The sequence below is a fragment of the Blennius ocellaris genome (genome assembly GCF_963422515.1).
Source record: "Blennius ocellaris genome assembly, chromosome: 2".
NCBI classification, from domain to species: Eukaryota; Metazoa; Chordata; class Actinopteri; order Blenniiformes; family Blenniidae; genus Blennius; species Blennius ocellaris.
This window is the reverse complement of record NC_137651.1, coordinates 7829581-7843453: the sequence shown is the minus strand read 5'-3', so window position 1 is coordinate 7843453 and position 13873 is coordinate 7829581. Positions and strand designations below refer to the sequence as shown.

Genomic DNA, 13873 nt, shown 5'->3' with positions numbered 1-13873 from the left:
AAAAGGGTGAGACAAATGGATACAGGTTCATATTGACTGAATTGATACAAGTTTCTTTCCTGACACCCTTTCACCACGAGAGTGTGCTGAAAGGAGTTTTTGGAAGACAGTTAAAAGATTGAAGTGTCCCAGTTTGTTTTTTTTAAATCTTTCAAATTGATGTAACACATTTTTCTTCAGAAATGTTATTTAAGTGATAAGCGTGAGACATTCACGTCTGTCTTTAGTCGATTCCCTGATAGACCAGCTCAGCCATCCCATCTCTGATGCCTCTGCTGTACTCCAGCGTGGCCCGGTGGATCTTCCACTCATACAGGCCACTTTTGCGAAGGTATCGGAGGAACTTTGGAGCCCCAGGAAATAGCACGTTGTCAGCCAAAACTATGGATCCTTTTCCAAGCAGACCAGAGCCCTCCAGTAACTGAAACACAAAAATAGGAGCAACTGTGGAAGCTGTCCTGGTGGCAGTGGAAAAAAGGGCAATCATGACTATCCATTAGAGTTCAATATAATAGAAATAAAATTGTATCATTTTGTTTTATATGGTAACTTTTATATTAGAGCGATATTACACATTATTACATGTGTTTTAGATATCTCGATCTAAAAAACATGCTCTCCTGCATTAATTCTAATGTTCAAGTGGCTTGGCATTGAAGCCAACAGATGTGGGAGTCCACATTGTGTGATGGGCGCCTTCAGGTCTGTATTGTGGGTTCCATATCACTCTTGTGAAATTCAGGCTTCAATACAGGGGTTTAGGTCCGAAGAGTTGGAAAACCCAGTGGAACATCAGCAGCAGATGATTTTAGTTGTTGCATAACCTGGGATTCATACTGCCTAGTTAAAAGGTTTTACTCAAACTTGACATTACAATTGGAAAAAAACTCAGCTGAAATTTTGAATGTTCAAAACGTTTCAGTTTATGAAAGGTTTCCAGAAGAGAAATGTATGTCAAAATTGTTATACACTAAAAGAATACTGGGAAAGGTAACCTATCTTGACCCCAGAAATGTCCTGCTGTGGAGCACTTACTGAAAATGTCTGGCGCCCCCAAGTGGAGGGTTTCATAAACCCTGGTTGAGAGTTCAAGTATCTGAATTAGTTTGTAAAATGTTAACTTTTTCATGGTATTGTAAGCATTTTTAGATCTACTGGTATCCCAGCCAATCAGTGGGAGAACACTGCTGCCAAGTGTGCTGCGTTTAGTGAGTAAACTGCTCTTCCTATTCAGATTTTCTATTCTTAAGATAACCTGCAGGTCTGGAAGGTAGCACTTCTTCCAATGGTCCATGAAGACAAAATCCAGCCTCTCCAAATTGTAGTCGGAACGTAGTCGAGGGATCACCTCATCAGAGGGATTCACTATGAGTTCCACCTGGAGAAAACACATGGATTAGATATACATGTCGGCCCCTGGGTGGGGTTAGGCTGTTTGTTTGCTGCTGTTGTTGGTTTTTTTTAAGCGGCTATACAATTAAAAATAGAGCAAAGCTTACCGTGTCGTCATCAAATCCCGCTAGGCGTATCATTTTTTCTGCAATGGCAGCATTCCTCTGGTCCATCTCAATACTATAGAGCCTTGCCCCCAGAGGCAGAGAGCGGGCAATACGTATGGTGCTGTATCCACAGTGAGCACCCAGCTCCAGAACCGTCAGAGGGCTGTGCTCCATCAGCAGTCGGTCCAGGACCTTTCCTAAACACAGAAGAGGCACATACACAAACAGTGAATGTGTTTGCTATTATTTTTGTTAGGCACTTTTAGGTCAACGAATCACAAAATCCATTCACCTTTTTTCGGCCCAATGTTGCTGATGAACTCCACCTTGCTGCACCAGGTGTCGAAGGTATCCAGGATGCTGTCAGGGTCTCCAGGGATGGCATGAGTGAGAACATACTGGTAGGCGCGCTCCTCTCGGCTCAAACCGGTAACACAGTCCTTCCAGATCCTCACCAGAACCGCTCGATACAACAACATGAAGTAATAGCGGTACCTGATGATCAGCGTCAGCAGAAGAGGGAGGAAGGCCAACGCAATAGCAGGCGACGCCATTCTGGCCCTCACAGAAAGAAAAGTAGAAAGAAAAAAAAACACACAGGCAAATGCTTTTTACATAAATACATCGAGAGGAAAAAAACAGTGGAGGTGTGATGCCTCAGGTAACGGTAGACAGGACAAGGCTTCTGCATCTTATTGAACAAAAGCAGTAACATAACAAAGTATGCTTACTTCCCAATAAAAAGAAAAGGAGAAACTCACCTGTTTTGTTTTTTTTCCTCTGACAAATTCAGAGAAAAAGTGTTGATGGTATGGTCAGAAAGTGGTTCTCTCACTGAGTAAGGGGAAGAAATAGAGTGAGCAGTGTGTGTAGCTTCAGGAGAACCTTAGAGACTCAGGGTGATGAATCATTTATGCATCACGTGCAAAAGAGTGTATATTTCATGTAAATGTTTGCAGTCAACAGAAAATAAAAGCGACACACACCATTCTACTGTTAAATATCCATTTGTGCCATTTTTCATGAGTCATGTGGACGCAATTATGGCCATATTAAAACACAGAACTGAGAAAGAGAAACGGGGCGGACAGTGTGAAACAGAAGGCGGCAGTGTGAAACTGACATTTGATATATCAGGTTAACTGGTCAACAGGTGTGTGTCTGCGTGGAGTCCGGTTTCTTTTATCGAGTCACAATGAGGATGGAGAAAAGCTCACAGACGAGTACGGCAGGTGAAGCAACCAAATACAACACAAACATATTATTCAAAGTTTATTTGGAAAAAAAGATTTTCAGGTGCAAATATATAAACAAGCAATGAGACTAAATCGTTCACATAACTTATTTCCTGTTCTTTTCACATTTTCTGACAAGATCAAAGCACTATTATTTTACCAAAAACATTTTAATACAGTAGAAAAGTTGTTTCCCCTCCTCAAAATTTTAAATCTGTCCAAATATTTTACTCATGGCATAAAAATACATACAATAAAACACGATGTTTTCCAAATTATTATTATTTTTTTTTAAAGAGGCCACTATTAAAATATACTCTTAAAATGTTGTATGTATTTTATGGCTGTAGAAATAACTGACAAAACCATTAACTTTTTCAATGATAATCTAATCTAAACCTCCACGGTGAGGATTTAGCTGCTTCAAAAAAACTAAAACTTGTCGATCAAATAAAGGCACTTTGAAAACAAATTTTGCATTATATGAATCCCAGAAAATACACTGCTATACATATATACATTGTAAAAAAAAAAATTATACTTTCATGATCAGTCCACATCACTCTAATCTTGACTTGACAGTTGATTTCCATTTTGTATTGTGGCTACAGAAGTCTTAAAAACAAAAAAAGAAAAACTTTGCCCAAGTAACTACATAGCACAGACGCTTTTGTAGCACTCACCCACCATCAACCCGAGACGTCTGCGACACTCCTATGCAAAGGAGCTGCAGACATGCTTACATTTAGAGAAATGTGTGTCATTTATTATCTCACCTGCTCCATTTTGTGTAAAGTGATTCACAACATCCCGCCCCTCCCTGCATACAAACGCTTCGCAACCTCCCTGAGGCGGGACGACTGCTGCTTGCTCTTTAAACCTCTGGACAGGACAGCTTAAGAAGAGCTCTGATGAATTTCTTCAGCTCCTTGTCCCCTCTGGTCCACCTCACCAGACGAGTCACCACCAGTCTCCCCTCGTCGGCCTGAGCGAGTGCCAGAAACCATCCACTCTGGGCCCCAGTCTCCACTTTCATATCTTCTTTACCAGGTCTTTTATCACGCGTTTCCTCCATAAACAGTCTCTCTTTGTGTGTCTCTGTAGGGTCTAAGCCAGGACAATTGCAGGTGCCTCCTTCTTGCAGCCACAGAGCGCTGTGGGCCATCGCGCCTCCAACTTCTTCTGCTCTCTCTGCACCTCCTCCTGCCCACCTCAGGATGCGGCTGCGGGCTGTGGGCACCAGCTGACGGTCGCCTCCCACAGTCGACACGCTGCCCATACGCATCTTTAATGCTGCAATATAGAATAAGATAATAGTATTACAAAGCAGGCACTTAAGATACATTTAAAACAAGAACGGTCCGTTAGTTACTCCTGAAAAAGACATGTTTTCAAAAGTCTTCGCTGTGTCTCCTGGTTGCCGAATAAAAGAGAAGTTGAATGTGTGTGAGGTCTGTTCTCACCATATGAGCTGTAGCAGAAGTTTTCCTGGATGTCAGCCTCTCCTTCAGCTGCCAGGCTGCAAGCATCACAGATAACACTGCCTGGGAGATGGAAAAGAGGACAATGAAGGATAACTTCTAAAACAAAAAAGTACATTTGGCAGTCGCAATGTTATGGTTTGTGTGAAAATAAACAGAATGACATGATACATGGATAACAGCAGTGATAGATACACTATGGAAATTTAAGAGAATTTAATGTGACGAGTGCATGTAGGACTAACATCAAGTGCACACAAGTTATAAAAACTCCAGACAACACAAGAAAAAAGAAAAGCGTGAAATGTGGGTTAGTGTGTGTGTTGGAAGAAGTGATTTTTAGAGTCAACCTTTGTCAAATCTATTCTCCAACTCATCCCTGTGCATTTCTATATTAAAGATCTTTCTCAGGGACACACAGTGGTGACCTGTTGGCAAACGAATTAAAATCAGAAACACAAAATCCTTTAAGAGATGTTCTTAGAAACAAAGACCAGAGCCACCATGGAGTAGATATGGAAAACCTTTTTTGGGGATAAGAAAAAAAAATAAAAGACTCTCCTGATCGGCTCTCTCTTTGATATTTATAATATAATTTCAATCAAGCATGTGGTTTTAAATACATTTTTTCACCATGTAATCAAATTACATTGCGTTTCAACTCCTAAAACCTTAAGTCACAGAGTCCCTCCAACATCTGATCAAAGCATGTGATATTCCTGGTTGTTGACAATACTTTTCGTCTATTTACAGAGTTTTTGTTTCATTTCGTTTGCAAAACAAACGTGCTTGAGTCGATTAAGTTGTACTCCGATCGACTTGTGGACCTGCAGTAAAGCAAAAGTCGACTGATCCCCTGATCCCCTGACCTTTCAGCTCCTCTCCGGGTCCGACCCCCGCTGCCTCCGGCCCGTCGTGCTCCCCGGTGACGGGGATACACAGCTCGGTCCCGCCGGGGAACCGGTTGCAGTCGAACATCTCGGGCCAGGGGAAGCCGAAGGCGCTCATGACGGGCAGGCAGCCGTCCCGCACGGCTTCGCAGAGGCTCTGGCAGGGGCTGACCGGCCCGCTGAGCTCCGACAGGCACACCGGGGTGAAGAGCGAGCACAGGAACTTCTTGGTGTCCCGGTGGCACTGCTTGGAGACGAGCGGCAGCCAGGCGGCCGACTGCTGCTGGACCTCCCGCAGCGAGTCGTGGCCCAACAGGTTGGGGACCCACATGCGCCTGTAGCCGATGCCGTAGCACAGGGACAGGGTGCTGGGGATGGGGCGACACACAGACCGCACCGACGAGCGGAATCCGACCCACGGCGGCCCCCGCGGCGAAAGGTGAAGCCCGCCGTCCGCCGCCGCCGACTGGAGGGCTCCAGACAGCAGCGAGCCGAGCAGGAACACAAGCATTGCTGCGGCTGTGTGGGGATTCGATGGAGCTGTGTGGCTGCCCTGCCTGGACTTGACCTGCCTGGAGGAGGAGGAGGAGGTGTGGACTGTGGAGGAGGAAGCGGGGTAAATGAGAGGGCAGACGCCTCCCATTAATCATCCCGGCCCACCAGGCTGCCTGCAGGCCTCTTCACTTTGTTATTAGCAGTGTTTACAAGGTCTGTGCAGGGAGACGACACCAAAACAAACCCAATAGTCCACCCTTTGTATTGATTCGACGTATAATAGAAGGCTCAAGGTGAAACATAAGGCCCGTGGGCCAAAGTCAGTCAGCAAGAGACTCCAATCCGTTCCAAACATTAATTTCTTAGCCTACACCAGCAGAAACATGCTCAGCTTGTAGTGATTTTCAGTCGTAATGGTTTGGTTCCATGAACACATAGACGTTTTCATCACGTGTACTTCGTACCACAATACAGAAGAACTTTAAAGTTGAAACGTAAAGGTCAGTATGACACTATTTTACCTGTCCAACCCACTCAAGATTAAATTCGGATGTGTGTGGACCTGGAACTAAAATGTGTAACATGTATTGTGTCATTTAAAAATTAAAACCCCGCCAACAACATCTAATGAATGCTTTGTTTTGACATGGTATTGCTTCTGTACATTTTCTCTTCGTTTGTTGAGAAAAAAACCTTTGGTTTGTATATTTGGTTGACTTTAATCTCGAAATCTTTGACAGGATACCAATAGAAAATGAATCTGAGAGGTTTTAAGCTAATATTCATTTGATTAAATGTATTTCTTGAACGTGTGATGATAAAATGATAAATAAATAAAAAAACCATAATGAATATGGGAGTTATGTAAGGGACCACTACCAATTATGCTTTTTATTGTTTATGGAACCCAACAAGCATTGATAATAAAATTCTATCAAGTGAAACTCCCTGGGAGGGCAACTAAAACCAGCTTGTATTACTTGTGAGCTAAAATAATTCTTATGTATTTTGGTCAGACAGTGAAAAATAATCGCACAGATAGCTCTTTGGATGCACAACAATCTATAAGAGAAAAATATTGTTTCATATGAAACATTGTAGTTTGAAAATAAAAAGGCAGTGCGTGTCTGACTGTCATCATAGCCAGAGGTTATCAGAGACTCTTTCATCTTCCCCACTGCAAATGCTCTGTCACCAACGTGCCTCATCCTGCTCTCGTTTCCAGCAATTTGTGCAGTTTATGAACAGTAGCCTATTATATAATTCAGAACAGCATAGACTTTCTATTGCACTGATGTGTTTTGTATATTATCGGAGAACACAATTGACAAAACACAATGTTGACCAACAACTCTAAGTAGCATACATTGAGATTAAGAAATTGTTATGTCTAGTCAAATATATTAATTATATTTATGTTCACGCCTTAAATTTAGGTTCATGTTAAGTGTTTTGTTTTCATGCACTTTCTCATAATTGCTGTTTCGCTCTGGTTTCAGACCTGACTTCCTCTCTACTGTGATTGTCTGCTCCGTCCCTGATTGATTTCACCTGCCATACCCTGCCTAAAAGTGCTTGTCTCCCTTGATTTGTTGCCATTTCTTATTGTTCTGTCCAAGAATGTCTTGTCATGTTCCAACTTTTCATGTTTTTTCAAGCTTGTAGTTTTTATCCTGCAAGCACTCTCTTGTATTCATATTTTTTGGTCCTACTTGAGAGTACTTTTTGTTAAAAAAAATTGTTTTAAACTGAGAACAAAGTAAAACCTTTTATATAGACCACTGTAGTTTCTGAGTTGTGCATTTGAGTCCATCATTGTTGGGTCTGAAGTCGTAACAGAAATATTGCAGTATTCTTCAATCAAAACAATTCATCATGTGCAGTTGCTCAAATACTGTTATACTGGATGGTAGCATATTAGCTTTCAGGAGTTACAAACTACCAACTTTTCTAGTGAGATGTCAGATGTATTTTTTGAGCAGGGGAGTTTGAGCTTTCCCAATTTCCATTTAGTGAAGGAAGTATTAACACAGGGTTATTTCTTATGTAGATCATATTAGCTTATGTCGAACAAAAGTACTTGTTTTACTCCATTATAGTGTGTAAATAGTGACTTAGACAATCTTGACATGATACACTTATGTCTGAGCAATTGGTCATAAATGTACACAAATTTAAACTTACAGTGGTCCCAAACCTTTGAGAACCACACTGAGAAAAATACATCTGAGTAAACTTAACTTCCTTAACTTTGGAACTTGAATAATTCAAGTGATGTGAGCCAATCTTATTGAATTCACAAAAGATGATCATGTTTTATTTTCTGTGTTTCATTCTGTATTTCAAAACACCACATACTACAATAGCCTATAGCCAACAGTGTTCCTAATCTCCACAGATGTATAGAATGAAGAGGCGCAAGATATTGCTGTATTAGTGGAAGATCGACTTTGAACCATCTTGTGTGACCAAATAAGATAAATAATACAAAAAGTTGAATTTTTTTCAAATAGATATAGTATAATCTTTTTATCAGGTTGTGGTCCAGTCTAAATATTATGTTCCACAGACTAGAGGGGAGTGCATCATATCTAATTCAATTGTTTAAAAAAAAAAGAAAAAAACCTCAATAATGGAAATTTAAATGTCCATTTTCAAAATAAAATGGTATTCTTTTTTTGCTCTTTGCGGTCCCTTACCAGATTATCCTCGGCCTAGTACCGATCCACGGCCAACAATACAACAATATATATATAATACTGTAGTTACAAAAAATAAAAATAAAAGGGTACTCGAGGTATAAATAAAGTTCTGGAATAATACAACTTCTACCTTTAGGAGCAGACACCAATAACCTTCTCACCCCATCTGGTATTGCATCAAATACTACAGCATATTCTTTTGGAGTGACATTAGGAGGGAAATCATAAACAGACTTCTGACTCTTCATAAGAAAATAATTGACCATTGTCATTCAGTAATTGACTAGTAAAATGTTTTTATCAACCCATTTCTGAATATATAAAGATTTGTTATTACATTTAATATCCTGATTGTTCCAAATGAAATATTTATTGGGAAAAAAGTTGTGTGAGCAGCCAGGGGTTAAAAACTCCGGTCTGAAAACCCATAGACTTTGTGAAAACGTACAATTGGGCCGTCCCTCGTCACGTGACGTGGGCCGCCGCAGCCTCTCAGAGACCGGAAGTGCAGGTTGTGTTGTTGCACCAGAACAGTTGTCATGTGATGGCTCGCCCGAGAAGCTGCTGTTGACAGTAGCTTTATAGCTGTAGATGTGGCTGAAATAACACCAAGAAGGAAATACGTTTTTTATGTGTGTAAGAGAAGAGAAACACGGTTCGTTTGTGACGGAGAGCAGGGAAGTTTGGCCCCTTGGACGCTGCCATGGGTTGCTGTTACAGCAGCGAGAACGAGACCTCCAGTCAGGTAAAGTTAGCCGCTAGCTGGCTAAAAACGCGAAATACATCTGTGCTTTTTTTCCAGGAGTGAGGCAGGCTGTATGTATTAAGAAGGTGTGAGGAACCGCTAATCTATTTGTTGGATGTTTTGACACCGCGAGTGGTTGGTATTTTTCCACATTTAATAATCTGAAACTTTGAAACAGTGTTAGCCTGTTAGCCTCTGAGACAGGCCTGGTAAAGTTAACACAAACAACCAGAACACCACACTCAACAGGAGCTGCACACATGTAAAGGCAAAATACACGATTGGTGCTGCCACGTTATCAGCCAGAGACAATTAGTGTGACATTGTATCTTGCACATTTAAAGGGAGGAAAGTGTAGAATCACAATCTGAAAAAGATAAGGCAAATACTCTGCAGATAAAACTGACGAGTTGTGTGGATTATCTGTACACCTGTATGAACTAAAGTTGTTTAATAATAATATAACTATTGCATTAATTGTTAAATCTAATTCAGATTCATACATTGTGTGACTTGCTTTATTAATATGATTTTTGAACTGCATACTTGACTGTTACTTAAAACTGGTTGACATGTATTATGTTGAATATGAGACTTTGTGCTGCAATTGTGTCATGTTTTGTTAACTTGCTATAGATGAACGATCTAATCAATCCCCCAAGTATTGACAGATTGTTAACTTAAAGGTATAGTAGAGGATTTTCTTCTTCCGGGTGGATCATCAAAATAACTGGTCCTCCCAATTGTCAATCATTCTGGTGATATATGACGTAAGCCCGTCGTACGTGCTCGTCCCTGCGCGCAGCTCACTCCACACGGTTCTCATAATGCCGGTGGCCGACCCAACGCATTGTTCTCGGACATTTTTACACAGTTTCACCCCCTCTGGTGCAAATCTTCTTGTAAAGTGAGCTTATGTGAGCGATGCCGACTTGTGACTTGTAAACAGAGCGTGCACGAGGAGAACTGGGCTCGTGCATGTCTCTCGCACGCGTTTTAGTAGGCGTTCCGTCTCGGGAGCAGGTACAGCGTTGCGCATGCGCATTTTTTTCAAAAGGTGGAGAGGGCGGTTCTTTCCTAAAATTCGGGAAAATCCTCCTGTATACCTTTAAATGGTTGTCTGTTGCAACTCTTGTGGCTAAACGTCTTGACAATATGGTGATGCATTTTGTCCAGACTCCTCTGAGATTTCTATTTAAGGAACCTGTTCTTCCTCCTTCATGATGTAGTTCCTCCTCCACTTTGTCTTAGCTTGACACTCGTCTTTCTTTGTAATCTTCCCATTTAAGTTTACAGTGTTGTCTTGTTTTGTCATTATAGTTGAAACAGTGCTGCTGCACTCCTCACAGCATTGCTACAAAATCGGTTCAACTGGTCATGTCCATGTGCTGAAAACATTGTTATATATTACTATTCACTTGTCTGCCACAGGACCCTGATGAGATTAAGCCTCTGATCCCCCACCCTAACCCTGCCAGCAAACCCCCAAATGGGACTGATTGGATTACACCCAATGTACCCTCAGCACGCACAGATGAACAAGCCCTGCTCACATCCATCCTCACAAAGACAGCACAGTAAGCCATGCCTTCGCACAACCATAGACAAACTTGTCACGTTCAACATCCAGGCAGTAAAGCTTCAATTCATATAGCATATCCCAGATGAAAATTTCCTTCCAAAAAACAAATTATTGTATTTTCTCCTGTCTTTTTCAGGAACATCATTGATGTGTCGGCCGCTGACTCTGTCATGATGGAGCAGCATGAATATATGGACAAAGCTCGGCAATACAGGTATGCGGCGGAACGGTTGAGTGACATCTGTTGACGAAAGGAGACACTGTTGGGTTTGATGTATTTGTATGACTACAGTCACTGTTTTGATAATAGCGGTCCTTTTAAACAACTTTGCATATCTCCATTTTGAAGAGTATTGATAAGCAGAATCATAATGGTATATAAAAAAAATTAAGATTGGATTTTCGTCGAGGTGTATTTAATAACAAATTGCTAAGGCGAAAACACAAAGATGGTGGATTGCCATGTTGAGAAGTTTTGGCTTAAACCAATACAATTAAAATGCACTAAATATATTTATAATCCTGTCATATATTTCCAGGTGTGCTCTATTTTGGTGTTTAAATGGTGGTAGTACATTTTGTAACAAGCAATTTCTTCACAATGCAAATTGTTGAAACGGTGAGGGAACTGATTTTAGCTCAGAAATCGGCACCAAGCTTTCTCTGTTTTGGTTTCTTGTCACATTGACTCGTGAGATTGGAAGACGATCCACTCATCCAGGGCCACCCCAAAGTGTGATTTGACCTTTGACCTTTAACCTGCCGAACAGCTGACCACAAGGGCACAGTAACACTAATAAGCTTCTGGGGTATTTTCTCATTCCAGTACCAAGCTTGCTGTGTTGAGCACCAGTGTGCCCCAAAAGAAACCCCTCGCTCTCCCCTCCCTCACCAGCCAACCCCACCAAGTGCTAGCAAGCGACCTGGTGCCATACTCAGACATCCAACAGGTAAACATCAGCTCCCACAGATGGACTGTATAGTTCTACGTGTAACCTACATCTCCAGTTTTCATGTTGTGTGTTAGTTTATTTAGTCAGTCGATGGGATACACTTTTGTGTATCCCTCTGGTGTTTCATGGCATGTAGCCTCGGGCTGTGTGGTATTTCAGCTTGTGGCTTAAAATAGATCTGAGTGCCACCCAATGCTCTCCTGTTGTTACTGATTTGGACAAGCTAATGAAGAGATTGTCTTGGTCTCATACTTTTAACCCGTTTTATATTTGTCAGCGCAATTATGCTCTTGCCCTCTTTATTTTTGCATAACACTTTAAAATCTTTTTCTTTCTTTGTGTTGCAGGTGTCCAAAATAGCAGCTTATGCTTACAGTGCAATCTCTCAAATCAAAGTGGATGCAAAAGAAGAACTCGTGGTCCAGTTTGCCATTCCCTGATTCTGCAAATCTGACCCACATATTTCTCCTCCCATCCCACTCTGTCTGTGTCTCTCCTGCACCCTCAACCGCCAACTCGCCCTCTATTAAAGCCCTTTGATCTATTTACATCATAGCTGTACTTCTAACTGCGGCAAAGACCGTTATGATGGAGGTGTCAACCCTGTTGGCCTGTCCTTCAGTGTAATTAATTATGGGACAGTGACGGTGTCGGTTGTCTCACGGGCAATAGAAAATGGCTTCCTGGAGATGGGTGTGATCTTATACTTATAACAAAGCCACCCCTGTCTGTAATGCATGGACTGCCATCTTTTTCACAACTGGCTTGAAGGGGGAGGAAAAACTCTTTGAACATTTTTGATCAAATCTAAAGTTCATTAAGGTTTTTCCCAGGTTGTCTCACTGTATTGACTTTGTTAAAATTCCTTGCCTATTTGTGAGGTATTTTAACTCTGTTAGGCTAAGTTAGTGTTGCTGCTTGTTAATATACAAAATAATCGATGAGTGTGTAGTGTTATCAATTGGTCCACAGTTTTATTCGACAATGATTGGCTCTGTTTTGGCCTAATTTTCTCTGGAACAGGAAAAACAAGGACACTTTTGCAGTGGAATAATGAAAACTACCACACCCACACATGTTATAGTGTAATGGTTGAGTATTTTTTCCATAAAATAGTCAAGCAAAACGTTTCCATGTTTTCATTTCACATTATTTTATTCTCAACGACCATGTAATGACACTGCTGATTTTGTTCACCTCCCTTGCTAAAAAGCAAAAAAAAAAAAACATGTTGATTTGGACCTAATGGTTGAGATATTTTAGTTTTAGTTGGTTCTTATGGCATAATATCAATATATGGCCCTATTAAGGTGACACTCGGCTCTCAGTACCGTGAACCACCATATTGGTCTGGCTGAAGTCAATAAAATAGACGTCAAGTGGGTGACCCGTCCTTGTCTGGTGTTCTCTGGCGGGTCAGGATGCAAACACAAGTTGTGGTTGGGGGTTTTTTTTTGGGGGGGGGGTTGCTAGATGGGCTTACAGATGGCACTCCGTGTGGGAAAGGACAGTGCTCTTTAGTTTTACCAATGACCTCTGCCTTTTTGCAGTACTTAAGGATGAGCTTCACATTCTCCAATGCAATCGAGGGTGTTGTTTGTGTAGGATGTGAGGACCGACATGGTGTATTCATGCTTTTGTACAGAATTTCTGATCAAATATAAACAGAGATGGTGGATTGTATGAAGTTCGTCTTTTTTTTCACGGACTTCATTGGTCAGATTTGTGGTGACATTTTTTGTTTGTTTTTCTGACACCCGAAAACACTTCTACGCCTACGTTTGTTAGCTTTTAAACAGAGCTTTGTGCTGCAGATTGTAATACAATTGCGTTCACATTAATCAGAAACTAATCCTTGTAGCAGTGTTGGGGGTCCCAATGCAGACGAAGTGATTCAAGACTTTTTGTGATAATTTATTTTTAAGTGTAAATTTGCTCTTATTTGGTCGAGAGCGCGTGACAATGCGTGAGTAGTGGAGCACGGTGAGCTGCTTCTGAATCTCTAAAGGGATGATCTGTGAGGCTGTGATTATTTAAACCTTGCATCTGATTTGAGCTTCTTGCAATGAGTTCTTGACATTGTTTCTTTCTGTTTTGTTTGTTACTCCAATATGTAATACCACCTGAAACATGTTTGTAATATCTTAGGCTAGTACCAAAAAGTTTCAGTTTTTCTTTCTTTTTTTGGGGGGGGGGGGGGGTGGGGGGGGGGTTGATTTAATTCATTAAAGACTTTCAACAAAACAACCATGTCTTGCTAAATAAATATGGATGTTCACACTCTTGAGTGT

The 13873-nt window shown here is 41.2% G+C and overlaps 3 protein-coding genes across 3 annotated transcripts; 1 reads left to right on the top strand and 2 right to left on the bottom strand.

The window, feature by feature from the left end:
* Positions 1–223: 223 nt before the first annotated feature.
* tomt (transmembrane O-methyltransferase) lies at positions 224–2053 on the bottom strand (the record flags this gene model as incomplete). The annotated part of the gene is made up of 4 exons (XM_080505789.1): positions 224–421; positions 1256–1378; positions 1500–1696; positions 1792–2053. 4 exons carry the CDS (start codon positions 2051–2053, stop codon positions 224–226), a joined length of 780 nt encoding a protein of 259 aa, XP_080361915.1.
* Positions 2054–2804: 751 nt separating this feature from the next.
* Positions 2805–6056, bottom strand: sfrp2l (secreted frizzled-related protein 2 like). The gene is made up of 3 exons (XM_080513262.1): positions 5085–6056; positions 4198–4278; positions 2805–4027 (listed from the first exon to the last, which is right to left on the bottom strand). The coding sequence occupies exons 1-3, from the start codon at positions 5746–5748 to the stop codon at positions 3609–3611; spliced, it is 1164 nt and encodes a 387-aa protein (XP_080369388.1). The 5' UTR covers positions 5749–6056; the 3' UTR covers positions 2805–3608.
* A 2779-nt stretch (positions 6057–8835) lies between these two features.
* On the top strand, positions 8836–13743 carry lamtor1 (late endosomal/lysosomal adaptor, MAPK and MTOR activator 1). The gene is made up of 5 exons (XM_080514254.1): positions 8836–9047; positions 10479–10624; positions 10766–10843; positions 11456–11579; positions 11930–13743. Exons 1-5 carry the CDS (start codon positions 9006–9008, stop codon positions 12020–12022), a joined length of 483 nt encoding a protein of 160 aa, XP_080370380.1. The 5' UTR covers positions 8836–9005; the 3' UTR covers positions 12023–13743.
* The last annotated feature ends 130 nt before the right edge of the window (positions 13744–13873 follow it).